The sequence below is a fragment of the Cervus canadensis genome, chromosome 26 (genome assembly GCF_019320065.1).
Source record: "Cervus canadensis isolate Bull #8, Minnesota chromosome 26, ASM1932006v1, whole genome shotgun sequence".
NCBI classification, from domain to species: Eukaryota; Metazoa; Chordata; class Mammalia; order Artiodactyla; family Cervidae; genus Cervus; species Cervus canadensis.
The window spans coordinates 39,113,655-39,140,720 of record NC_057411.1 but is presented as its reverse complement, the minus strand read 5'-3'; the positions used below and the strand labels follow the sequence as shown (position 1 = coordinate 39,140,720).

Genomic DNA, 27,066 nt, shown 5'->3' with positions numbered 1-27,066 from the left:
TTTTTTTTAATTCTCTCATTCCTTGTATCCTGATCATCATCTCATGTAACTGCAAAAAACTCAAATTTCTCCAAGCTAACCTATTTTCAAAGTTCGTCCATAAGGCAGGACCTTTGTCGTCTGAACGTGTCTGTGGGACAACAGAATCCGTTAACCTCCCAATTCCCGATCTGCACGTCTGGGTATCAGGGTTGAAGCCACACCAGCCTGCTGTGAGCACATGAACCTCTCTGTGAAGCTCTGGGAGAGCGCACTTTGGCTGGCTGGGTCTCCACCTAGGGACCGATGCCGCTCAGTCATCATGAAAAGAAAAGAGTGTTCATTTGTTCAACAAATTGGTGAAGAGCAGTTTGAAGTTCTTCTGTTGTTGAAGCTGACTACTGCTGCTACTGCTAAGTCACTTCAGTCGTGTCCGACTCTGTGCGACCCCATAGACAGCAGCCCTCCAGGCGCCCCCATCCCTGGGATTCTCCAGGCAAGAACACTGGAGTGGGCTGCCATTTCCTTCTCCAATGCATGAAGGTGAAAAATGAAAGTGAAGTCGCCCAGTCGTGTCCAACTCTTAGCGACCCCATGGACTGCAGCCTACCAGACTCCTCCGTCCATGGGATTTTCCAGGCAAGAGTACTGGAGTGGGTGCCATTGCCTTCGGCAGTGCTGGTGGAGGAGGAGAGTGGCTGTCCTCCTGTTACACGGAGGACAGAAAGGCTCGGTGTTCTGACTACAGTGCCTTTAACAGGTGGAAATTCCCAGGGGCCTCAAACCCTTACTGCAGATAGGGGGAGAAGGGGTTATAAATCATATATGAAGTGGATGGATGAAAAAATAAAATATACACAGTAGCTACTTTTAGAAAGTAGCAGAGGAAGAGATTAGGATAGTCTTCAAAGGGTATGTAGTTAATGTTTTTATAATAAAATGTTGGGATGAAAAGTTGCCCCACAATCTACCATTTGTGCACCCAACCCCTCGTATTTTGACGTGTCCTTGGGAACTCGCTTATGTCACTTTCTTAAAAGTGATGTGAAGAACTTCCCAGATGGTCCAGTGGTTGCGACTTTACCTTCCAATGCAGGGGGTGTGGGGGTTCTATCCCTGGTCAGGAGTTAAGAGTCCACGCGCCTCACAGCCAAAAGAAAAAAAAAAAAACAACACCCAAAACATAAAGCAGAAGCAACAAATTCAACAAAAGCTTTAAAAACAGCCCACATTAAAAAAATATGTAAAAAAAAAAAAAACGGGATATGAACCTAAAATTCTCCACCATTAGTGTGGGAAAGATCTCTAGGTAGGTCTGAGGGCCCCATTCCATACCCTTCTTCACATTGGTTGGCCTCCTTTGCCGAGTTTTCTTGGGGGACTTCTACCCCCTCTAATCTCTGGCCCAAGCCTGGATCAAAACCCTTTCCCTGGGTTCCCTGTTCCTCATGTGAGCCTGGACCAGGGTGGCACACGGCATCGTGAGTCCGGCTGGCTTACGAGGAGGTAACACTCTCCCTGGGCCCCTGGGCCGTGGATGGCTCTTCAGGGTCCTGGGAGGAGAGGGCTCGCCCCAGCCCCCCTCGCCCCAGCCCCCCTCGCTGGTTTCCCACCACGCGCTGCCCTGTGTATCCCTGCTGGGCAGGAGCCCTTTCCTCGACACCCAGCAGAGACCTCAGGCTCCTCCCTGTCCCACCTCCCCTTCCTTCTTGGCTGCTTCCCATCCGGCTTCCAGGTAGAAGCCCTTGTCCACACCCTAAGAGCTAAACACCCTAAAATCGCCCTACCCCGGGGTAAGCCCAGCATTTATATTCTGCTCAGTCTCACCCCTGCCTCTCCCAGCCTCTCTGCAATCCTGGTCCCAGCACTGAGCTTCCCGCCAGCCCCACCGCAGGGCTGCAGACCACCCCCTGAAGCCGGGGCTTGAGGACAGGGGAAGCCATGGATGGGGTCTGGCTCCTGGGCTTGGGACCCTTCTCAGGCCAGGGACACTGGCCCAGTCTGTGCTTCTCCCTAAATCCTGGACCTGGGTACTTACCCTCCTTTTCTTTTCACTTCTGGGCTGCCTCCCCCATTCTGCCCTTGGGGATTCTGCCCCCTCAAGGTGGTGTCTTGTTGCCCCAGATCCCCTTTGAATGCTGCTCTGGGGGGGACAGGCGAGGCCCTTTGATGGTGACCAGTACCCCCAGGCAGGAGTGACAGGGACTTGCATGTGGGCCAGTGGTACGGTCCGACTCCCCAGATCCCAGCACCAGCACCCACAGGCCCTTGGCATGGCTTCTGGGACTCCACCCTCACTTAGAGGTGCCCCCCGGAGGCCCTCGGAGTCCTGCTGTCTGCCTGTTATCCCCTAAAATGAGGGTTTTTTGGGTCTTGTTTTTGTTAAAACTCCCCATCTCCCTGCTTGGCCTCCTTGAGGGTCTCTGTCCCCACCATGGGGTCTGAAGGCCCCACCCAGGCAAGTAATTGACACCCACAGGACCTAGAAACTCTCAGAGGTTCTCAGCGCTCCGGCTAAAGCTGGGTCCCTGTACGACCCCCTCCACCCAGGGGTGTCTTGACCTCTCCTCACAGACTCATCTGTCTGCCTGTCCTCAGGCTGGACCCTCACCCCAGCTGCCCCTTCTCCTGAGTTTCCTGTCCTCTTCGGGACTTGCCGGGCCGCGTTCACGGTCAGTACCTTTGTCGAGTCATTTTCTGCCCTGGTGTGTGGATGTTTGATGTTGACTCATTGCCACCACTGCAGAATCAGACCCTGATCCCATTGTAACGGGCACGCTGAGTGGGCATCAGTCTTTTCCATCATTAGGGCTCTTTGCTGGCCGCTCACAGAAATGAACTGGCCGACTCTGGCTGAAAAGTCCTACTGGAACTGAAAACAAGGGCTTCTTTGCGAGTTGTTTGATCACAAGCATTGCTATCGAACTTAGGTCTGGCTGCTTGCTGCTCAAAAATCAAAACACAAGCGGCAAATATTGGTAGAAATGGAAAACACTGCTTTTAATCAGAAAGCCAACAATTCGGGGAGATGAGCATCAGGATCCGCAGAAAATCAACTCTAAATGTTTTCCTTGGCCATGAAAGTTTTTCAAAGATAAAACGGGATGTAACCTTAGTTAATCATTGAGATGGGAGAGGGGTAGGGTCATCACCATCTCCCCCTTCTTCCTTGTCGAGTCCTTGTGATCTTTCTTTAGATACTATCTTGTTCACACACTTTGTCTGTGAGATCACTGAAGGAGAAGCCAGGGAAGAGATCTGGTCATCTGTTAATTACTTATTCTTTATTTCTACCCTTTGGATCTACAGAAGAAACCAACTCATTAGGCAAGGTATTGTGTGATTAAAAGATCTGAAAGGTGAGCTTGGGCCCTAGGTGAGTAGACCATGGTGGGGAGGGGGGCGGTGGCCTGGTTTAAAAATTAGTCTCAAAAAAAAAAAAATTAGTGTCAATGTAGCTTTGCTAAAGTGACAAGAGAAAAGGAGTTTCCTGCTGAGGGCTGTTTCCTGTAAAGAGCTGCTTACAAATCCCCCTCCATCAGATAATCATTTCATTTCTAGGGGATTACGGATGAAGGTCCGTCTTCTGTAACCGCGTCATGCTGAGATTGGGGGCCGAGGTCTCAGCTGAAAGATAACATGAGTTTGAAGCATCTCTCTGAGGACAGTTTTAGTTGCCCATTTACATATACAGCAGAACAAGCACCTACAATTATTTTGATGCTCATAAAGATATAGATGATGAGCAATAGCGTTCATCTCATTCTCTTGAGGCCAGTTCTTGGAATTGTTCTAGCCCGAGATTCAGTGCTGCTCAGGATGGAACGTCTTAGGTCACGGCTGCAGCCTGGTCATCATGCTGTTCCCTCTGCTGGCAGCTACAGCATCTGTAAAACGGCTCAGGAATGTACATCAGATACTGACTCTGTGACTGTAGGGTCCTAATCTTTGACTGCTTGAGCCTGCTCTTCTGTGACCCAGGGAGGCCCGAGAGACTTCAGTATCTCTGTGAACAAGAGGCATGGGACACAGAGGGGCCTTAGCACTTGGTAGGGCCCGCAGGGTTCTGCTCAGTTCCAGCATTGGTGTTATAGCCACGCTTTCTGGGAAACAAACTCACTCAGAAGGACAATGCAGATAGTGGAGTGCAGTTTATTACACCGGCGGGTCCAAGGCAGAGTCTCCTCTTAGCCAAGGACCCCGACCAGCATTTGTGAAAATCTTTTATACCCCATGTGTACGTGTCCAAACCCACCACCCCAATTCCCTTGAGACTTACATAAACAAAGGTAGGGTAAATACAACTACAATAACCCCATCATTCACATGTTATGTGTTCAAACAGTCAATAATCAATAAGCCTGCAGTTACGTTCCAAACAGTTAATAATCAATAAGCTTGTGGTCACATTCCAACCACTTAATAATCGATAAGCCTGTGATTACATCCTGATAGATACGGAAAATGTTTATGACCTGTCTGGAGACAGGGGTGATTACGGTATGTTTCCTCTTAGGCAATGAGTAACCTGGATGTGATCTTCAAGATTCCCTTGTCCAGAGAGGGTCTTATCCTTCCATTGTTGTTCCCACAGGCACTAGGCAGAGAGTTCAGAGTCCACTGGAGAGGCAGCCGAGCAAGATCAGCACAGATAGGCCTGAGATGGAGTCCTGGCCCTGTGAATTCCTTCTTCATTGGAAGGAAGCAGCATCACCCCGTTTTCCCTTATCTCTCGGAGGTCCCCTTCTTCTCTAGTAGTGAAGCCCTGATCTTGAGCTGGACCTTTAGAACAGCCCTGTTTCCAGCCTCCCCTGCCATGTCCCTAATTTCTGGCTACTGGGAGCAACTAGAACATTCTCCTCCTGGTCTGAGAGTCAGGGGAGACATTGGGTTGGCTTCGCTTGAGTCATCCACTGACCCCATGACTTAACAGGTCAAGACACCTGGGCCAACACTGCACCCAGCCTGCACACTTGAGGGAACAGAAATTTCTCCCAAACCAGTTCATAGCCCAATCACCAGTAGAAGGGAAAGCGGCTGGTGCTGGTGATGAGCTGCACTGTTGCCTTGCCCTCCCAGGTTGCAGGGAACGCAGGCTCTGGCCAGCAGTGCCAGGGGTCCCAGGGATGCATGCAGATCTCAGACCATCCTCCTGGGGGGTGTTGTGGTCCTGCTCAGCCTCCTGCAGCAGCCCCTCTTCCTCCCCCACCTCCGCCTCCCCCAGCCCCTCCTCCCTCCTACAGGCTGTCTTCCCCTCCTTCTCACAAGGTCTCCATTCTCAGCATGGACACATGCTACCCTGATTTCCCCCAGGGGACCGAGCTGCAGGGTTTAGCAAGACTTCCGAGAAGCTTGGTCCCAGTGTGAGGGAAGAGCAATGATGTCTTTAAACAGGCTTTCAGGGGTCTAGGTTCTGTGCTGACCACTTATGCAAGGATCTTCTTGTTTAATCTGCACTACCCCATGAGATAGGCACTAAGATTCTCCATGCTTTGCGGATGAGAAAACTGAGGTGTGACAAGGATAAGTAACGTCCCCAAGATCCAGAGCTGCCATCAGGGCCAGGATTTGAATCCCTGAGCTGGACACCAGTGTCCCCACCCTGAACCACTTAGCCTCTGTGCTGCTCACCGAGTGGGTGCCCAGAAAATCGTCGCTGAACGAACAAATGAGCGATTAAGCAAAGACAAATGGTGAAGTCAGTTCTTGTTTGGCACATCTATAAATAATGCAGTCATTTGCACCTCTCACAGGCATTACACGTGTGTGAAATGAATAAGTCACTTCTCCAAACATCCATTTCCATTTTGCATGTTTGGACGTCTTTTTGCTTAATTTTGCTAATGGATTCCGTTCCATTTTTATTTTCACTTCTGCCCTTCCAATATTGCTGCCTTTTGTGGATGTCAGTTCTTTGAAATCCATCATGTCACTTGACTGTGTGGGCCCTATGTGGAAATCTTACAGCATCCAGGTAGAGACAATGGGGCTTTGTTTTTTAAAAAGGACACGGCTGTTTGAAATGAATCACTCACAACTGGGGCAATTATCTGGAGCTCTGAAAGCTTCTCGGTTGCTAGGAAACCACCTCTCCAAGCTGGTAAGCCTTTGCTAAAGTTTTCATCAAGTGGTTGAACTTCTGCAGGTCCTGACCCAGCCTGCCATTCTAAGCGGCGTTTCTGGCAGAGGACAAGGAGGAATCGTGGCCCGAAAACATCCCTCAGACACCACCTGTGGGGACCTAAAGTGGTTCAGTGGTTCAGGACCCAAAGTGCTTCAGTCCAGGACTGTGTTTGGAGACACGCTGCCTGGGGTCAGATCCTGGCTCCAGCACTCACAGGTTTGTGGCCTTGTGAGAGGCACCCCTTCTCTCTTGCTGCCTCAGTTTCCATCTCTGTTAGATGAGCATCCTCCTTCATGGTGAGCTGTTAATGAAATGAAATGATGCATGCGATGCTCTCAGCACAGTGCCTAGAGCAGCCCACAGCTCAGAAGTATCCGCTGTTAATACAATAATGACTAATGACCTGACCTGTGCTGGGTAATAAAGCTGATGGGGCAGCTGGGCAGATCACTAGAGGCCCGCATTCCAGGTCAAGCCTCAAAAGTGACCAGTGGGTGTCAGGAGCCTCAGAGCCTTCAGGGCTCAGGGAAGATGGGGCAACAGCTAGGCTTTCATCTGAGCAGAGGCTGGTCTGTAGTTGGGAGAGATTGGGGAGGGCAACAGAGTTTAGGCCTTATTCCATGCACCTTTGAAGAAAAGTTATGACCAACCTAGAGAGTATATTAAAAAGCAGAGACATTGCTTTGCCAACAAAGGTCCGTCTAGTCAAAGCTATGGTTTTTCCAGTGGTCATGTATGGATGTGAGAGTTGGACTATAAAGAAAGCTGAGCACTGAAGAATTGATGTTTTTGAACTGTGGTGTTGGAGAAGACTCTTGAGAGTCCCTTTGACTGCAAGGAGATCCAACCAGTCCATCCTAAAGGAGATCAGTTCTGGATGTTCACTGGAAGGACTGATGCTGAAGCTGAAACTCCAATACTTTGGCCACCTGGTGCGAAGAGCTGACTCATTTGAAAAAACCCTGATCCTGGGAAAGATTGAAGGTGGGAAGAGAAGGGGGCGACAGAGGATGAGATGATTAGATGGCATCACCGACTCAATGGACATGAGTTTGGGTAAGCTCTGGGAGTTGGTGATGGACAGGGAAGCCTGGCATGCTGTAGTCCATGGGGTCACAAAGAGTCGGACACGACTGAGTGATTGAACTGAACTGAACTGAACTGGATTGCTCACCTGTGACCTGCCCATAGCTCAGCCCAGCGCCTGGCTTGGAGGAGGGGACCCATCCACACGTGCAGCTCCCCACTGGTCCCTGGCCTTCTAGGAGCCCCACTCACCCCTCTCTGCCACCATCTGGTTGCCAGCCCCCAAGTATTGCCCAGAGCACCTTGGCAGGGCCCTCCACCCTGGCTGCCCTCAAGAAAGGCAAGGTGGAGGCTGGTCCCACCTTTACTGCTGGGGTTTAGGCAGGGGTTTGGATCTTTCTGGGATCCTCATCTGTGAAAGTGGGCAGGAATCTGCTGAAAAGGTTGACTGTGAGATCAGAATGAAGGTACCTGAGTGCGTTCGTTTCCCAGGGTCACTGTGGCACAGGGCCACAAACTGAGTGGTTTAAAACAGCACACGTCTTCTCCTACAGCTGGGGGCTCAGAAGTCCCACGTGGTCTTGTGAAATGAAAATGTCTCCTGCCATAGGAATAAATAAGAAATTTCAGAGCCATCCGCGATCACTGGCCTCCAAATATGAATGAGGGCTCCCAAAACTGCAGTCCAACGGATGCTGCTCCTCCCCAACGGTGATGGCTGAGGAGCTAGGGAAATGCAAGAAGCAGCCACTTGCCACTCCTTAAGGTGAACAAGAAAGCAGGATTGGCCCCAGGGAGCTGAGGTGCACAGGAAAAGAATGAATTCAGGGAACCCACACAGCCGTGCATCTCTGCATACATAGAATGCTTAATTCCGCGATACCTGATCTTTGATGTTCAGACTGCCTGCTCCTGTTGCAAACTTGTATATAGCCTGATTTCCCCTCCTACCTCCTTGGAGCAGTTTTCTCAGAGATAATTGAGATGCTGTCTTCCAGGTTCGGAGTCCTAAACATTCCCACCATAACTGTCAACTCTCAGGTTGTGACTAAATTTTTTAGTCGACAGTCTCACTGGGCTAAAATCCAGGCGTTGGCAGGACTGTACTCCTTCTGGAAGCTTTAGGGGAGAATCCATTTTCTTGCCTTTTCTGGCTTCTGGAGGCCACTCACGTTCCTTGGCCTGTGGCCCCTTCTTCCATCTTCAGAGCCATCAGTGGAAAGGGAAGTCCTCATTGCTTGCTGCCTCTCCCTGTGAGTACAGTCAACAGAGGTTCTCTGCTTTCTGGAAGTCCTGGGACAGACTGGTCTCTGCTGGATAACCAAGGATACACTCCCCATTGTGGAGCCCTGTACCAAGGTCGCAGGATAAGAATCTCTGAAACTGACCAAGCTGCATAGCAACTGTTGCCATGAGCCTCCAGATCTAGACCTGCCAGTTCCCTGACCCCATATTATGTAAAATACCCACCCTACTATCCACCTTATAGCATCCTAACCAATCACCTAATGCCACCATTCCAGGAGAAATTTCCTCTGTCTTGAGGCTATAAATGTTAGCTGCTAGCCTGTGAAACGGTTCAGCTTTCCCTTGGGCTGGCCCTCTGTGTCTCCCATTCTAATAAACTTTCTTCTCCTCTCATTCTGCCTCATGTCTGGAAATTCTTTTGCAACCCACGCACGGACCACAACACCCATCTCAGGTCCATAACCTTAATCACACCTGTGAAGTCCCAGAGGGGGTGCTCAAGTCAGTGCTGGGTGGGGCTGAGATCAGGGTGTCATCACTATCATCTAGGCATCCACCTGTGCTTTCATCATCTGAGTTTGAATCCAGGCTCCTCCACTTATGTTAAAGTTCTATGAATTTTGGCACAAGTTAAATCTTAATCTCCCTAAACCTTATTTTTTTCATATATAAAATGGGCTTACCAATAGCACTCCCCCTTCTGCCACAAAAGGCATACATGAAACCTAAATGAGATACTATGTATAAAATCCCCATACAGTGGGGCCGCAGAGCTTAACAAGGCATTTTTTAATTACCCCATTGGTTTTCCCTCAAGAAGAAATGGCACCACCCTCTATTTTTAATCTTCCCTCATGGCTCAGATGGTAAAGAATCTGCCCGCAATGTGGGTCAGGAAGCTCCCCTGGAGGAGGAAATGACAACCCACTCCAATATCCTTGCCTGGGAAATCCCATGGACAGAGGAGCCTGGTGGGCTACAGTCTGTGGAGCTGCAAAGAGTCAGACACGACTGAGTGACTAACACACACACACACACACACACACACACACACACACACACACCTTCTATTTACACACGGGCTTCAGAGAGGTTAGCCCCGTGTCCAAAGTTACACATCCCGGAAGTGGGTTTTCCTCCTTTCTCCTCTGTCCTGGAGTGGAGAGGTTGATGGAGAAATAAGTCAATCAAAGTCCTGTCAGCAGACCCACTAGGGAAGCTGCTGACTTCCTCCTGCTGGGCCTGAAGTTAAAACTTCCTCTTGAAAGTAAAGAGGTGAGGCCTGGGCTCCCAGAAGGAGTGCAGAGAAACCACTCGGGATGTGAAGGGCTTTGCCACACATCCTCTGGCTTATCTCAGCCATCGCAGCAGGCAAGGCTGGCCTCTCTGCAGAACTAATTCAGATGCCCTACAGGCTGGCTTCTCCCAGCTCTTGTTCCTTGGGACACGGAGGCATGTGTGTAGTGATACCGCTGGGTGAGCACTATATTAGGAGTTAGCTGGACCAAATGAGAAATTTGGCTCCAGCATCTCCTGGCTGTGTGATTCTAAGCCAGTTTCCTAACTTCTCTGAACCCCAATTTCCTCAACTGTGCCATAATCTCAAGTTGGATGTGAGGGTTAGAAATGATCATGGGAGAATCAGAATATTTGGAAATCATGGTAGGCTATGCTAACTTGCTCCAAAACATAACAAAACAAAACAAAATAAAACAACTGCCATTTACTGAGTGCTTATGTGCCCGGCACTGTGATTTGCAGGCCGTTGTCCAATTTAATCTCGCCCTTCCCCCCACAACCCCCAAACCACAAGGTTGGTATTATTATTAGCTCCATTTCCTTGGTGATGAAATCAGAGCTGAAAAGGTTAAAAGCTGCATTGGGAGCTGGAGGCAGGAAAGCCTGGAGGTGAATCCCGCTTTCCACGTGTGTCCCCACCTGCCATGTGCCTCTTGATGGGACCCATGACCCATTAAAAAAACAAACAGCATCCTGAGCCTCATTTTCGATGTAACATTTGTTATTTTATTGGAAAAAGCTGGTATTAACATATTTATAATTTTATTCAACAGTTGGATAGTTTGTGAGACACCCAAGAAAACAAGAATGCACCTATGAGTTACAGAGTCCAAAATGGTCAGGCCTGTCTAATCTACCACCACGTATCCGAAGCCACCGAGCAATCAGTCCTCAGAGAGTATTGAAAATGAAAACGAAAACAACCCAACAACTTCACAATGACTATGTGAACATTCGTACATTCAAAAAGAGCAGGAAATTTAAACAGGAAGGAAGCAAAGTTTGTGACTATGTTGCTGGCCCTTCTGCCATGTCTAGTTTTACCTCTTCCCTTGTCAACATCATTTTTCAACACACATTTTTATTCACAATGCTTTTATTCATTACGCTTTGGACATCATTATCTTCCAGGGATCCAAAGACATGCTTTTTCTTCTGAGAAGATCTTTTCCTTTCTTCTCCCTTTTCGGTTTGCTGTCCACAGTTTAAAACAGAGTAAGGAACCAGGAACTGTATTAAGACCTCCTTTTGAATGCAGTGTAAGCTTTGTACTTTGTAGAAATGGTCCTTGTTAAATCTGTGATCTGATCAGTAACCTCCATCTGCAAATGCAAATTGCCTCTCAGCATCTGAATCACAAAAGGAAATGATCGCGCCAAATATCCGAATAATTGTATAAGGCCCTCAGAGCTGGATTTTGGCTTCAGCAAGATTTCTATACAATTTATCACATTCTTGAACCTCTTTACAAAGGGAAAGAAGGAATCCAATCCTGTGATTGTTAATTTTAATTAGAATAGATATGTACATATAATACTATCCAGGTCACCTGGATTTTACAGTGATATATAAACAAACATTCTTCATTCATGTTGATTAAAAAAAAAATCAATGGACCCATTTCCTTGTGTATTATTGTATGGCTGGAAGTGAGTGCACATGCGTTCTGTGCTTTAACACACACAAAAGTAGACCATTATCCGCTGAGAAAAATCTTGAGTTGGGTCTATTTCCTGGGTTAGGTTACATCTTGTTAAAAAAAAAAAAAAGGTTCAGTCAGGCCTCTGCACTCTGCTTTCTGAATCAAAATGCAAGCAAGCCACGTAGTTCCGCTGGGAGTTCCAAGGGCAAAGACAAGTTGGCGTGGTCAGCGGGTGGACCAAACCGATCCTGACAAAGCAGGAGGAAATCGTCTTGGAAACGCCGCATTCTCACTGGCCGGCGAGGGGTCAGAAAAGAAAAGGTATCTTAAAATGGTCATAACATGCAATTTTCTTTTGGAGACAGTTCAGTGCATCTGGAAAAGGAGCTGGGGTCCACATCTGGGGTGGAGAGAGGGCAGAGTTCCTTATCACCAAACAGGCGAGGAGACCCAGGGAGGGGGGTCTTCTCCTTTCTGCGTCTCAGTTCTCCCCGACCTTCATCATCGTCCTACCTGCTCTGTCCTGCTTCACAAGATGGAGAGATGTTTCCAGAACCTTCCAGGCTGGAATGTTGCTTTAACATGAGCCACCAACGTGGTTGGATGGAAAGGGTCTTGTGGGAAGGCCTGGATGGAATTCCTGGCCCCTCCTTGGTTGATGCAGGCTTGGGGCCTCAGTTTTCCCAAGTGCAGAGTGGGGAATGACAAGTTATTCACCTTTAATCCCTGGCATGGAGCCTGGCACTCAGTGTGGAGTTGGCATGTATGGAGGAAATGAATGGGCCCCCACTTCTCAGGGTCACGATGAAGATTTGGGAAGATCATGGAGGGAGCCAGGACGAGTTCCCAGGAGATGCCGAGGACGGCTGCAGAATGACAGGAGAGCGGGCACAGAAGCCACAGGGGTTACACCCGCGGGCCTGGAGGGCCCGCACCACGCCTAGCACTGGGCAAATGCTCTGAGAAGGGTGGTTAAGGGGTGGAGAAAACAGGTACGCACTGTAGGTGGATTCCACTCCCTTTCCTCTCGAGAAACTCTAAGGGACCTGGGATATTTTGAAAGACATTAAAATAACCTAAAAGAGGAACTGGCAAATTCTCAGCATGAATTCACCATCCAAAATGCAAAAAGGTGAGACCCTCGGCTCTGTGACAGTGGCAACTGCTCCATTTAGCATCTAAAGAATCCCTGGCTGGCTTGTGTGAGCTTCGTTATCTGTCCCCGGAGCCCTGAACTTGGGCCAGTGAGGCGCGCGAGACACACCGCTCCGGGGCCCCGGAGGCCCCCAAGAAAGGAAACCGCTGGCGTGAAAAATGAACGCGCAGACGGAAAACATCCTAAGAAGGTGGGAAAGACTGCACGCGATTAAAGTACAGGATGCAAGAAGTGAACTTCCAGGCCGACGATCCCGTCGGTTTACTGTGACTCCTTCTTTGTCCTGCGTTCCAGCAGAAATCATCCGCCGGGTCCGGTCCTGGGATGCTTGGAGGGACCCGGCCCCGGCACCGCCCCCGCCGGTGGCCGCTCCGGCGCGCGGCCGCCGCGGTTACCTAGTGCATATCGGAGTTCACCTTGTCCTGGAAGATGTACAGGTTGTTGGTGGCCGCGATGGCGATGATGTTCTCGGCCGGGTGCCAGGCCGTGTGCAGGATCTTCTTAGTGAAGTCCAGGCTGTCCACGCTGATGTCGTCCCGTCGCCGCTTGCCGCCCACGCACACACGCCGCGGCTTGAGCACCGCCCGGGGCTTGCTGCTCTCCCGCGACGCCTCCAGGGTCACATCCCGCTTGGTGTTCCGGTCAAACATGCGGAAGAAGTTGTTGTAGGCTCCGGTCATGATGACGCTGGCGGGAGAAGGAGAGGCAGGCGTCAGGCGGGGCCCCGGAGGAGGAACGAAACCTGTCGCTGCTTCCCGGGGCTGCAGAGCCGTCACCCCAGGAATGGGGACCCTTTGGGAGCAGACGGGGGACAGGCCTGCCTCCTCCCACCTTCTCTCGGGGGGGTCTCATATCTCCCCCCTCATGTCTCGTCTGCATCAGCATACAGACTTAGAGCCAGGAGCCGAGACCGTTGAAGGCTCTGCGCCAAGCATCATAAAAACATTCCCTTGTACTTTGCCCTGTATCCCAGGCGAGAGAGCCCTAGACTTTCAATGAGATTAGGCAACAGCAGAAGGAGGGCAAAGGCAAACAAACACAGGAGACACGGGGCTATAAACTCAGCACCGACCAAGTGCAGGTCCCCCCGAATCAGCCAGACATATCCTTCTGGTAGAAACCTAGGACCCTCCTGCAGTCTGAGTAGTTGAGTGACTAAATGATCACTCTGCACACCATCCATGTGCAGGTGTTCACAGACCTCCTCCCACCATATCCAGCTAAAGCGTATTCTCCATTTGTCTATCCACTGCCCACCTCTTCTCCCCCACCTCTCCTAAGGAGAAGGGATTCCTGTTGAATCAGAGAAAGGATGTTAATTTACACAGTAAGAGCTGGGAGAGCAAGAATAGCAGCTACATGGATCTGGGCCTGGAGAAAGAAGGGGGTTAAAGATTTGGAGCATCTGGGGGTAGGAAGTCACTGGGGAGGTGGGAACGTTCCAGAAAGCAATACTGAGGGCTCGGAAGTGATCCCCTTCAGTGTTCTTCAGGAGAGATGTGGGTCGATTGGAACCCCTCCTCCCTTTTGGAGATGAACTGTGCTTCCCGATGGTGTCATTGCTCCCAGAGGAGCCACAAGGACCCCTGAGTTTACAAGGGTTACGCACGTGAGCTATGGCTTCAGTATAACCCCAGCTATAGGAATAATCCCATGTGGAGGAGACGCACGAGGGCAGGGGTCCACCTGGGTGAACCAGGAGAGTGTGGGAGCTGAGGCCCCGGCCTGTAGCATCTTTATGGGAGACCTGGGGAAGCCCACCTCCCCGGGGCCCACCTGAGAACGGACAAGTTGTGATTACAAGTCACCTCGCCAAGGCTGTGGTTTTTCCAGAGGTCATGTATGGATGTGAGAGTTGGACTATAAAGAAAGCTGAGGGCTGAAGAATTGATGCTTTTGAACTGTGGTGTTGGAGAAGACTCTTGAGAGTCCCTTGGACTGCAAGGAGATCCAACCAGTCCATCCTAAGGGAGATCAGTCCTGGGTGTTCATTGGAAGCACTGATGCTGAAGCTGAAGCTCCAATACTTTGGCCACCTCATGCGAAGAGCTGATTCATTTCAAAAGACCCTGATGCTGGGAAAGATTAAGGGCAGGAGAAGAAGGGAATGACAGAGGATGAGATGGTTGGATGGCATCACCGACTCAATGGACATGAGTTTGGGTAAACTCCGAGAGTTGGTGATGGACAGGGAGGCCTGGTGTGCTGCGATTCATGGGGTCGCAAAGAGTCGGACACGACTGAGCGACTGAACTGAACTCACCTGTGGACCATCTCTTATGTCGGTCCTGCTGGGTGGGGGTGGCCTGGATGTGGGTTGGGGCGGGAGGCCCCTGCCTGGTCACTAACGCTTCTCAGGGAGAGGGGTCCCCCTGGCAGAGGGCAGAGGGGAGGGGGACATCTGTCTCCCCGAGCGAGAACACAGCACTGTGTCTCCTTTCTCACTGATCAAGCTGCCCCTCTGAGCTCTGATCCTTCACAGAAAGGACATTTTCCTGGGCTTGGGGCCTGGCGAGTCTGGGCCAGGAGCTCTCTTTTGGTTCCAGCCCGCGAGTGGCTCTCTGCCCAGGCTGTGTGTTTCCTGGAGACGCCGTGCACCCATGACCTTCTGCCAGAGTCACAACTGCAGTGTTAGTGATTGGCGCCACCTTCTCTTGACACCCAAACTCTCTCAGAGATGGGTGGTTCAGAAATGGGTGGGTGGGTGTTTGGGGGCCGTAAGGATGGAACACCCCTTGCATAAAGTGGCTCTTCCAAGGCTGTTCTGGGGGGCATCCAGGCAGAAGGGAGGCTAGGCTTGCTAAGGCCCCAGTGGGGGGCAGAGGGCACATGCCAACAGGGTGGTTGGAGAGGAGCTCCATAAAAGGACTGTTCACACATGTTCTGGAAGGTTCTAAGGGAAAGTGCTGTGCCTGGGGACTGGTACATTTGTCGGTTTTGAAACCCGCCCCCCCCACACCGGGCCTGAGACATGAGGGGAGGGAGGAGTCACAGGAAAGAGAGAGAGAAAGAACCAGAGACACAGAAATCTGTGTGAAGGGGGCTGTCCTCTGAAAGAAGCTGTGCCCTGAGGGACACGGTTAGCCAAGATGACAGGGAACAGGGGGATAAACAATCCGGCCTCTCTCATCACCCTCAGTCTCCTTCTACTGTCCCCCATGGTTAAACCCAGCCAGAGGCCAGTGGGCACACAGGCCTGTGGATGCCCCACGGGGTCAACATCCAGGCACAGTCTCTTAGGAGAAGGAGGGTGGAGACAGGAGCTGGAGGAGTTGGGGGTGGGGTGGAGGACACCTCTGGGCTCACCTCGAAACACTAATCAATCATCCACAGGCAAGCATCTGTCTCCACACCAGGCGGGGGCCCCTGGGACACATGTGTCTTGTTTGAGTCCCCAGGGCCTGGCTTGGCCCTCCTAGGGGTAAGTGGTCCTTGAAGGAAAGACAACCCCCAGCAACAGCCAACAGGAGCTGACCAAGCAGAGGAAACGCACCGCCCCCCGCTCCCAACCCATGAAGATTAAGGACGCAGTAAATGCTTTGTAAACCAAATGGACTGAAGGACCAGAAGCTTCTCTTAGTCACGGCCAGACCCGCAGGTTCAGAAGGTGTTAGCCCCTCATAGGTGTTAGTGCACTGAGTATCTGCCGAATGAATGAATGAATGAACAAATGACTGACCAAATGAATAAGCGAATGGCATGGAAGGGTCACTCACAGTTACGGCCACACTTGGAAGAAAAGTTATGACCAACCTAGACAGCATTAAAAAGCAGAGACATTACTTTGCCAACAAAGGTCCGTCTAGTCAAAGTTCTGGTTTTTCTAGGAGTCATGTATGGATGACTCCATACATTGGACCATAAAGAAAGCTGAGCGCTGAAGAATTGATGCTTTTGAACTGTGGTGTTGGAGAAGACTCTTGAGAGTCCCTTGGACTGCAAGGAGATCCAACCAGTCCATCCTAAAGGAAATTCAGTCCTGGGTGTTCATTGGAAGGACTGATGCTGAAGCTGAAACTCCAATACTTTGGCCACCCGATGCGAAGAACTGACTCATTGGAAAAGATCCTGATTCTGAGAAAGATTGAAGGTGGGAGGAGAAGGGGATGACACAGGATGAGATGGTTGGATGCCATCACCGACTCAATGGATATGAACCCTGAGTAAACTCTGGGAGTTGGTGATGGACAGGGAAGCCTGCCGTGCTGCAGTCCATGGGGTCCCAAAGAGTTGGACACAACTGAGCAACTGAACTGAACTGAAGTCTTAGAGAGGCATGAAATGCTCTGCCCGGTCCCCCTCCACCCCCCACCCCACACGGATAGGGGACAGACCGGGGGTGAGTGGAGCGGCTTTTCTGACACTATGTGGGGGAGCGATGGGGTAGGGTGGGGCTGGCAGTCAAATGGTTCTCCTTTCTAAGAGACTCGTCTAATCCCTGGAGGTGAAGGGAGGGTGGGTGGAGAATTCTAATGTACTTTCTGACTCTATTCTTTTCTGTTTTAAAATCTTAATTGGTGTGGATAGATCTGAGTGTTGTTGAGACAATGAAATGACAAGTCGCTGGTGGGCGTGAGGAACCCGCCCCTTCCTGGCCCGCTGGCTGCCGGCTGGTTGGTGGAGAGGGTGCCCTCGGTGCTCTCCTTCCCAAAGTGGCCCCTCTTCTCTCCCCTGATGTCAGCTCACCCCGAAGACTGGGTGGACTCCTATGTCACCTAAGTTATGACCCATGAGGATTCCCGACAGTGTGACTCCCCCAGTGTGGGACAGGGAGAGGGCTGAGCCTGAAGACGCTCGCAAAGCAGAGAGGATCTGGCACCTAAAAGTCACTGAAGCCCAAGTCTGGGTCTCTGGGGCTGACCTAGGGATGCTGGGTGTGCCAGCGGCTGCCCCTTGGGGTCCAGGCATGTGACCCTTGGCCCGGTCATCACCGAGTGTTGTTGCTATTCAAGTTGCTAAGTTTTTTCTGACTCTCTATGACACCGTGGACTGTAGCCCAACAGGCTCCTCTGTCCTCCACTATCTTCTGCAATTTGTTTAGATTCCTGTCCATTGCGTCAGTGGTGCCATCTAACCAGCTCATCCTCTGCCGCTGGAATGCATTCATCACCGCAGTGCCTACCCCTTAACCAGCAGCTCTGCCAGCCGTGGGGCGCCTGTGTTCAGGCTGGAGGACAGGCTGGAGGAGGGTGGAGTGAAGTCAGCAGAGGGGCCATCCTACCACCCAGCGCCCAAGCATCCCAAGGCCAGGGGATGGGGTGGGGGAACAGGGGGGTGCATGGACAGGTTGACCCTGGACACCACAAGCAGACTCTCAGGGGCGACCCCACAGAGCTTGGGAGATGACACAGGGGACCACTGCCCAGGTTGCACCCTCCGTTGCCCCTTCTTCCTGCCTCTCAGACACAGCAGGGCTGTGAATGAGGAGAGGTGGGCAGGGGAGCGGGGTGGCAGAGACCCGGGTACCCTGTGGGTATGTGGAAGCGGGCCAGAGTCTCCATGTGCAGGACAGCCAGCAGGGCAGTGAGCACGGCCAGGAGGGCTTGCAGGGCCGGGGAGAGGCCTGGACCCCCTCCCAGGCAGCGCCTGCTGCCAGGTGAGCAAGGTGAGCAAGGAGGAGGCAGAGGAAGGGAGGAGAGAGGGCGAGGTGGGTGAGGTACCAATGTGTGTGTGTGTGTGTGTGTGTGTGTGTGTGTGTGTGTGTGTGTGTGTATGCATGTGCACCCTGAAAGGTCGGGGCATGCCCCGGGAAAGTGCCGCAAGGCAAATTCCGGAGGCTGGCTAAACTTCTGGGGACCGACCCCCTGCAGCCTGGTCCAATCAGGTACCGACTGGGAGCCCTCGGACACTGACCACCGCTGTAGCCCGTGCTTTCTTTCTTATATGAAAAGACCTGGCCTGGACGCCGGCCCTGGCTATAAAACCCCTCCCCACCCCTCAAACCTCGCAGACTCCCTTTGTCTCCTCACTCACCCGTCCCCGGGAGTTCTGCCCGAGAGCGACCGCTCAATAAAGGCCTTTACCACCGGTCCTTAGAGGCGGCTTTTTTCCTCCCGCGGTGTTTTCTAACATCTGGCGCCCAACGTGGGGCTCAAGATGAGGGCCCCCAGCACTCGCCGTTGAGGCCCCTCGAGCTCCACCGCTGTGGAAGCCTCGGACCCAGGCGGCTGACCAACCCCCCGGATGGCAGGATATGGAGTAAGTCCCTTCAGCTTTGGGGCCTGCACTCCCTGGCGACCACCTCCTAGGGCCCCATAATGGGTGCGCACTTACTGGGCCCTCCCTGTCACCAGCTGGTGGAGAGACGTCCCCAGCGGCTGAGTAGACCTCCGGCTTCGCCCTTTCCAGGTCCCTGCGGTCGTGAGGAAGACGTTCCCCGCGACTACACGGACCTCCGGCTCCCCTTGACTCATCCAAAGACGTTCGGACAGCGGGGGTTGCCTCCACGCCCCGTGGTCGCCATGGGATCGACAGCCTCCAAACCCGATCCCCAATACTCCACCCCCTTAGAGTGCCTGCTGGCTAACCTGCGGACTCTAAGACTAAAGGGAGATATCCGCCCCAAGCAGCTCACTTTTCTGTGTTCACAGGCCTGGCCTCAGTATTCCCTAGATAATGGCTCACAATGGCCAGCCACACAGACACTAGACTTTGACGTCCTCCTTGATTTAGATAATTACTGCCGGAGAATGGGAAAATGGTCTGAGGTCCCCTATGTTCAGGCCTTTTGGGCATTGCGCTCTCGCCCCACCCCTTCCTCTCCGGTTCCTAACTCCTCCCCCTCCTCTCCGGCCCCTCCTAACCCCTTCCCCTCTAACCCTACTCCGGCCTCTTTTGTTCCTGTTCCCGCCCGAGGCTTCACCGCCGGCCCCAGATCCTCCGGCCCTTAACCCTATCTTGTATCCTCCCCTTTCTCCCGTCACTCCCTCCTCTTCTCTGGTTAGCTCCCACACTCGCTCCCATAGCAACCCTCCAGGAGCCTCCCCTCCCCCTCCCCCAGCCCCGCTACTCCCCCTGCGACAAGTAGCCGGAGCTGAGGGTCTAACCCAGGTCCACGTCCCCTTCTCTCTCCAAGACTTAGCACAGATTGAGGCCAAGCTGGGATCCTTTTCCTCCAACCCCACTCAGTACATTAAGCAGTTTACTGGTCTGACCCGCGCCTATGCCTTAACATGGCAGGACATATATGTCATCCTGGGATCTACCACCACCCCCGAAGAGAGGCAGGCCATTTGGACGGCAGCCAGGGCTAAGGCCGATCAGCGACACAGTGCCAACCCCTCCCCCGAGCGTCCCCCAGGAGCTCAGGCAGTTCCTGACACCGACCTTGATTGGAACTACCAAGAAGGGGGTGGCAGCCAGCTGCAGGTACGCTATATGATAGAGTGTATCCTCGATGGGATGGAAACGTCCTCTCATAAGGTAGTAAACCTCCTCAAACTAGATGAGGTGACTCAGGGGCCTGACAAAAACCCAGCCATGTTTCTTAATCGGCTGACTGAGGCCCTTGTTCAATACACCAGACTGTCCCGAGTCCCCCATTGGGATAGCTACCTTGGCCAATCGTTTTATCTCCCAATCCACACCTGACATCCGAAAAAAACTGGCCAAGGCCAAGGATGGCCCTCAGACCCCTATTCGAGACCTGGTAAAAATGGCCTTTAAGGTTTACAACGCCCGTGAAGAAACTGCTGAGGCCAGCCAAAGGGCAAGGCTCAAGCAAGAGGCCGAATTTCAGGCAAGCCTCCTAAACCAACAAACCCAGGCCTTGGTAGCGGCCCTGCGGCTGGCGGCAGGCTCGGGGTCCCAAAACCCCCCTCCGGGGGCCTGCTTCAAGTGCGGCCAAGAAGGACACTGGGCCAAGATGTGCCCCAATCCGCGGCCTCCTTCCAAGCCGTGCCCGTTGTGCAGACAGTGAGGACACTGGGCTAGTGACTGTCCCCAGGCCTCTCGGGCCCTGACCTCTAGGGGCCGGGGACCAGAGCGCCCCAGAGAGACCTCCTGCCCTCCTCCGGCCTTCGAGCTGCTGAGCTTAGACGATGGCTGATGTCGCCCAGACTCGGGAACCCCGATAACCCAAGCCAAGCCCAGGGTAACGCTCCAGGTAACGGGTAAGTCTGGTTAATGCGAGGGCTACCTATTCGGTCCTTCCCTCTTTTGGGGACACTTTACGTCCTTCCCAGGTTTCGGTTATGGGCATTGACGGCCAACCCTCATGTCCGCTCCAAACCCAACCACCACCCTGTCAATTAGATTCCTGCCTATTTACCCACTCCTTTCTGGTAATCCCCTCCTGCCCTACTCCTCTCTTAAAAATATATATATATATATATATATATATACTCTCACAGATCTCCCAGCAGGTGGCTACGGCCCTGGACATTGACTGGCATCTCCACATCCCCTATCGGCCCCAATCGTCAGGCCTGGAACAGAGGTGCAGACAGCTCCAAGAAAGCCCCCTCCGGACCGGACTCAATGGGTCCAAGAAATAGTGCAGGCTGCGACCGGACGGGCCATGCTCCTAACAGCTTACACTCGACTCAGTCAAGAAGACATAGACCCACTTCACAATCCTGCATAAGCTGACCTTTCGTCCTGGCTGGCCCCTACCCCTCGTCGCCCCCGTTCAGCAGGAAATAGCCAGAGAGAACCGGCACCCCTTGTCCTATAACAAAAAGGCCGGGATGAAAGGTCGGGGCATGCCCCAGGAAAGTGCCACAAGGCAAATTCTGGAGGCTGGCTAAACTTCCGGGGACTGACCCCCTGCAACCTGGTCCAATCAGGTACCGACCGGGAGCCCTCGGACACTGACCGCCGCTGTAGCCCGCGCTTTCTTCCTTATATGAAAAGACCTGGCTTGGACGCCGGCCCTGGCTATAAATCCCCTCCCCACCCCTCATACCTCGCAGACTCCCTTTGTTTCCTCACTCACCCGCCCCCGGGAGTTCTGCCCGAGAGCGACCGCTCAATAAAGGCCTTTACCACCGATCCTTAGAGGTGGCTTTTTTCCTCCCGTGGCGTTTTCTAACACACCCCTGCAGAGAGAATCCTCAGGCCTAGGGGTCACCACCCAGGATGGACTTTGACCTCCAGACCCAGGGCAGCAATCCCACCAGGCCTGTCTGGCTCAGCAGACAAGAGGGGGCCTGCCTGGGACCCCGCCAGATGCCCTGTCACAGCTCCAGCTGGTGAGCACTGGGGTAGGGCTCTGCAGGCGGGGTCACAGGGCTGGCCCGTGCGGTTTCCCATCTGTAAGACGGAGTGACGAGGGACCCCAGCCCCTGGTGAGAATAGCCCCAAGAATGGACTAGATAATATGCTAAAACGCTTAGAACAGTGCTGGGCTCAGTAAATTCCACCTCCTCTTATGTGTTAAATGCCAACAGGTATTTATGGTGCTAGAGAAGACTCTTGAGAGTCCCTTGGGCAGCAAGGAGATCAAACCAGTCAAACCTTAAGGAAATCAACCCTGAATATTCATTGGAAGGACTGATGTTGAAGTCACAGAGGATGAGATGGTTGGATGGCGTCACCGACTCAAAGGACATGAGTTTGAACAAACTCCAGGAGATAGTGAAGGACAGGGAAGCCTGGCATGCTGCCATCCATGGAGTCACAAAGAGTTGGACATGACTTAGTGGTGGAACAATGAACAACATTTACGGATTCTAACCATCCCTGTGGCCCACCTGTCTGACTAGGAGCCCAAGACTATGGAAGCAGAAGGAGGGAGTGGGTGACAGATTCCCAGAGAAGGGTGCTGCCTGTTGAGGGGCTGGGCTGGGGGCCTTACCCTTCCCTCTGTGCCTGCAGGGGAAAGAGAAGGGAGAAGTCAGGCCCCTGGTTCTCCAGGGAGCAGTTCATGGAACCCAGTGGGTACTGTCATATCACACCCACCCTTCTCCTGAGCCACCAGGGAAGGGAGAGCGAGATCATTAAAGTCATTTGCAAGCCACACCGCTGCTAATCCTCCTTCCATTCAGGTGCGGGATCCAGAGGACACCCCTGGGGAGGATGGAGACCCCCAAACACCGGCAGAGGGAGGGGTCTCTTCCACCTCGGACCACCAGGTCCCAGCATCCTGCAAACCACGCCAGGTCAGACTGACCCATCACTCCCATTATTAGGCGTGCTCTAACACCCTCAGAAGTTTCTTTTAACAGGGAAAGGGGGAGTCCCTACCCTGGCTTGCACCTAAGCAAGTTGCTTCACCTCTGCCAGTCTCGTTTTCCTCGTCTGCACCTGAGGATCACAGCCTTGGCTGCCCTGGTCTTCGGCCTCTCTTCTTTCCACTGGGAAAGACTCCTGCCCCATCCCTGTGGGACTGGAGAGTCTGTCAATCATGGCCCCCTTCTGGCCAACTGTGGCATGCAACAGATCCTGTCCATGCTGAATGGGTGCAAAAGTGAGCATGTGACCCCAACAAAGCCAATCAGATCCTTCTCTGAGAATTTTTCCATATACCTAGAAGTGGAATTGTGGTCCGGAAGGACAAAGGAAGGGGGACTATTTGGGGTCACCATCCCTAACTGCAAGGGGGAGCCAGCCATAGTCAGGGAGGAAGAACCTAGTGTGTAAGAAGCAGGGAGGCTCCGAGATGGGCGTGGATGGAGAAGAAATGGCCCCAAAGGTACAGCGTGAGCTCTGAGGTAGTCTTGCTGGAACTTATCAGAACAAACTCAGTTGATTCCTGCAACTGGAAGATGCTTAAAGTGTTAGTCGCTCAATCATGTCCAACTCGTGGAGACTCTGTGGCCTGCAGCCTGCCAGGCTCCTCTCTCCATGGGATTCTCCAGGCAAAAGTACTGGAGTGGGTTGCCATTCCCTTCTCCAGGGGATCTTCCCAGCCCAGGAATCAAATCTGGGTCTCCTGCATTGCAAGGAGATTCTTTACCATCTGAGCCACCAGGGAAGCTGGAAGATGCTCAGTTGACACAAATCCCTTTTTCCCAGGCAGAATGAATCAAGGAGAACTTCCTAGAAGAGATGGCACTTGAGGTGGGTCTCGAAGGCTCAGCGGGGTTCTTTAAGACAAGACAGACAACAGGCCCATGTGCGCAGTGGACTGTCTACTGCCAATACAGAGCATGACCTTGCCAGGAGCATCACACACAAGGTCTCATCCTCAAAGCAGCCCTTGAAAGACATGGTTTATTCGAACCACTTTCCATGTGAGCAGACTCAGAGATCAGCTTGGGAAAGACTGAAGGCAGGAGGAGAAGGAGAAAGAGGATAAGATAGTTGGATGGCATCATCAACTCAATGGATATGAGTTTGAGCAAGCTCCAGGAGATAGTGAAGGACAGGGAAGCCTGGAGTGCTGCAGTCCATGGGGTCGCAAAGAGTGGGACATGACTGAGCGACTGAACAACAATTAAGGAAGTAGCTGGAGCCTGGTAGAGTGTGGTCTGGAAATCCAGGGTGTCGGATCCAAGAGCCTCCACTCTTTCCTGTCCCCCAGGCTGCCCATTCGAGCCTTGCTGGAGTTGGGTAAGAGGCACCGTGAGTGTTAACAGATGTCCACTAGCTCTTTGCTGCCACGCATACAGTTGGGATGCTGGAAGTTTCCCATTAACATAAGAAGGACAGGAAACGCTGAGCTACAGCATTCAGAAGGTTGGCTTTGGTCTGCAAGGGTGGGGGCCCTGAAGGGTGTACTTACTTCTCCCCTTAGCCTCTGAGCTCTTAGAAGGCAGGAATCAGGCTTTATTTATCTTGGGATCCTCCTCTATGGGCTTTCCTGGAGGCTCAGACAGTAAAGAATCTGTCTGCAATGCTAGGAAACCTGGGTTTAATCCCGGGGTCGGGGAGATACCCTGGGGGAAGGGAATGGCAACCCACTCCAGTATTCTTGCCTGGCGAATTCCATGGACAAAGGAGCCTGATGGGCTACAGTCCATGGGTCGAAAAGAGTCAGATACAACAGTGACTAACACACACACACACACACACACACACACCCCTCCTCTATGGGGCTTGCTGGGCTCACAGGATGCTTGCAATAAAGTGGAAGGAAGTGGCACATCCCTTTGCCTTCCAGAAGGTCAACAGTCATTGACTGGACAGTCTTGAGGCTTCAAGTCAGGGGCTTAGAATGAGCTGAGCTACAGTCCCACTCCCAGGGGCACTGCAGCCAGTGGGGAAGAGGCAAGGTGAAAATCTGTAATAAACGCAAAGACAAAAGGAAAACCCAGGAGGCTGCGGGTGTCGAGATGGAGAGGAACACCCTGAGGGCTTCCTGTAGGAGGTGGCCTTGGGTTGAGTCAGTCATTTGAAGTGACAGCAGGAGTGAGCCAGGTGTAATGCAATCAGGGTTCCAGGGGGTGGGAGCAGAGTGGGTTGTGGAGGTGGGTGGCAGGGACTACCAGGGCTGGGGTGGCTGGCATGGCAGGAAGAGGTGGGTGAGAGGCAGGACAGCTGAGCTGCAGGCTGGGCACGGGGAAGCCAGGAAGAGAAGGCGGCTCCCGTCTCTGGAGGCCCAGCATTCACTGTTCATGGCTGCCCCCTGGTGGTGGTGTGGAGGAAGGGCGGGCAGTGGTCACAACCAGTAGGGAGCCCAACACGGACAGACAGACATGCAGGGAGCAGTGTTGGGATCCCCTCTTTCCAGCAGTAAGTCTGTCTTCTGAGGCTCTAGTAGACCCCCAGACCTGCTGCCGGTGTTCACTGGGGGACCCTCAATGTGTCAGCCCAGCTGCAGGCCCCCAGAGGGAGCGCCGTGTCCCTCTGACCCAGCTGCATCAGTCCAGTCCCAGGCCAGGGCCTCCACCTGCTTTTCTGAGCATCCTTCAGTGGACCCCCCTGTGCCCACCTTCCCAGTCCCTATGAGAGCACTGTCCATGTGGAGACCCCTCAGCCAAGTGAACCCGAGGATGTTGGCAGCAGCCCAGGGGGTCCCCCACCCTCGGACACAGCAGCTTGGTCCCACTTGGGGCCAGCCTGCTCCTAGGGGTGCCCTTCAGGTCTTGTCCCTGTGGTCCTGCCACTCCCCCCACCCGCCTTCCCCGATGGTCGCAGGGGGCCTGTGCTCATAGCCACACGGCCTCACAGCACAGAGGTTCTCATAGGACCACGGCGATGCCAGCCACACTTAGAGCCCAGCCTTCTTATGGCCGGACGCTTGGGACTGATGGAGCCCACTGCCAGCTTGCACTCTGCCCCTCCTCACCCATCACAGCCCTGCTCTGGTTGTGAAGTGTGACCGGTGACGTGCTGACGTCCCGGCCCAGTGTGGTTTTCATCCCCGTGTGGTCTGGTTCCCCAAGTCCCTGCTGCGGACCTTCCCTGTCCTGTCCACGCTCGCCCTGGGCTGAGCCAGGTGATGGGGAAACAGGAGCTCAAGTCAGGCTCAGGTCCATTTCCCGGGTGGGCAGGGCTGTGAGGGGCAGGTACACCTGTGGAAGCCCCCTAGTCCCAGAAGATGCAGGAGCTGGAAACACTCTCTGGAGCCCCTGTGGGCAGGAAGCAGAAGCCATAATAGCTGGAGGCGGGTGTAGACCAGTGGCTAAAGCCTTCTGCCCCTCGGGGGACCTGGCACTGATATACCCCTCACTCTTGACAACCTGGGGAAGAGGCTGCGTGGTGAGGCACCCAGAACTGTCTGGAGATGCTTCCACTACCGTTCAGGAGAATGGGGCTCCAAACGGATGTTTCAGAATGTGAAGTTTCATTTCCATCCTTGAACTTGAGAGTTGAGAGCTTGAGCCTGCTTACAAGAAAGGCTGGGGCTCCTTGGAACACCTTGATTCCTTTGGCTGGATAACAGGGAATTCTGGTCCCCCCAACCCCCCACGCCAGATCAGCAACCGGGCCCGCAGGGCCAAGGTCCAAGGTCTGAGGTTACCTGTCACTCCCATTCCAGGCGCATTCGAACTTGTCAAAAATGCAGTCGTTCTCGTACAGGGAACAGAGTTTGCTCCGAAGGTAATCGTGGACCTGGTGAAAGAAGGGGATGATGGGGTGAGTTAAGGGGGTGCCTGGAGAGTCCTGGTTCCCCCTCCATGAGGAGGGTCTCACTGAGCAGGGCTGTGCCCTCTGGGGTCTGGATGGCACTCCTGACTCAGCCCTGATCACTGGCAAGGGTCCACAGCCTGGCACATGGCCAACCCCTGAGCTGTGGCCAGACAGGGGACAGTCACAGTGATGAAGGGAACCACATCCTGGCTCTGCCCCTCCCTGGCTGTGTGACCCTAGACAGTGACTTCTCTCTGAGGTCTGTTCCTCCTTAAAGTGATAAGAGCACACACCTCATGGGCTGTTCTGGGATCAAATGTAAGTGATGGGTATAGGGTCTTGTCTTTAGAGGACAGTGGTCACTGTGAGCACATTGGTGACCATCATGGAGAAAAAGGGGACATTCACACAGGTCTCTCAATTGTGATCGCAGTAGGTGCTATCTGTCCTGTTTATAGATGAGGCACTGAGGCTCAGAGAGGTTAAGTAACTGGCCTGAAGTCACACAGCTTACAAGTGGAAGACCAGGATCCTCTCCCAGGGTAACGTGACACCACAGGAGAGTTGGTGACCGGATTCCGCAAGCTCTGTACCCACGGGGCCTCCTGGGTGCCGGCTGTCTGCAGGGACATGGCC

At 53.0% G+C, this 27,066-nt stretch overlaps 1 protein-coding gene across 2 annotated transcripts in view; it reads right to left on the bottom strand.

Annotated features, from left to right (window-relative positions):
- Positions 1 to 10,379: 10,379 nt before the first annotated feature.
- PPP2R2C (protein phosphatase 2 regulatory subunit Bgamma) overlaps positions 10,380 to 27,066 on the bottom strand; it is a 161,667-nt gene continuing 144,980 nt past the window's right edge. For both annotated transcript variants that reach the window (XM_043448360.1, XM_043448361.1), the window contains exons 8-9: positions 26,321 to 26,412; positions 10,380 to 13,161 (exon numbers count right to left, since the gene is read on the bottom strand). In XM_043448360.1, coding sequence (XP_043304295.1) covers positions 12,870 to 13,161; positions 26,321 to 26,412 — 384 coding nt within the window. In that variant the 3' untranslated portion in view covers positions 10,380 to 12,869. The remainder of the gene's footprint in view (positions 13,162 to 26,320; positions 26,413 to 27,066) is intronic.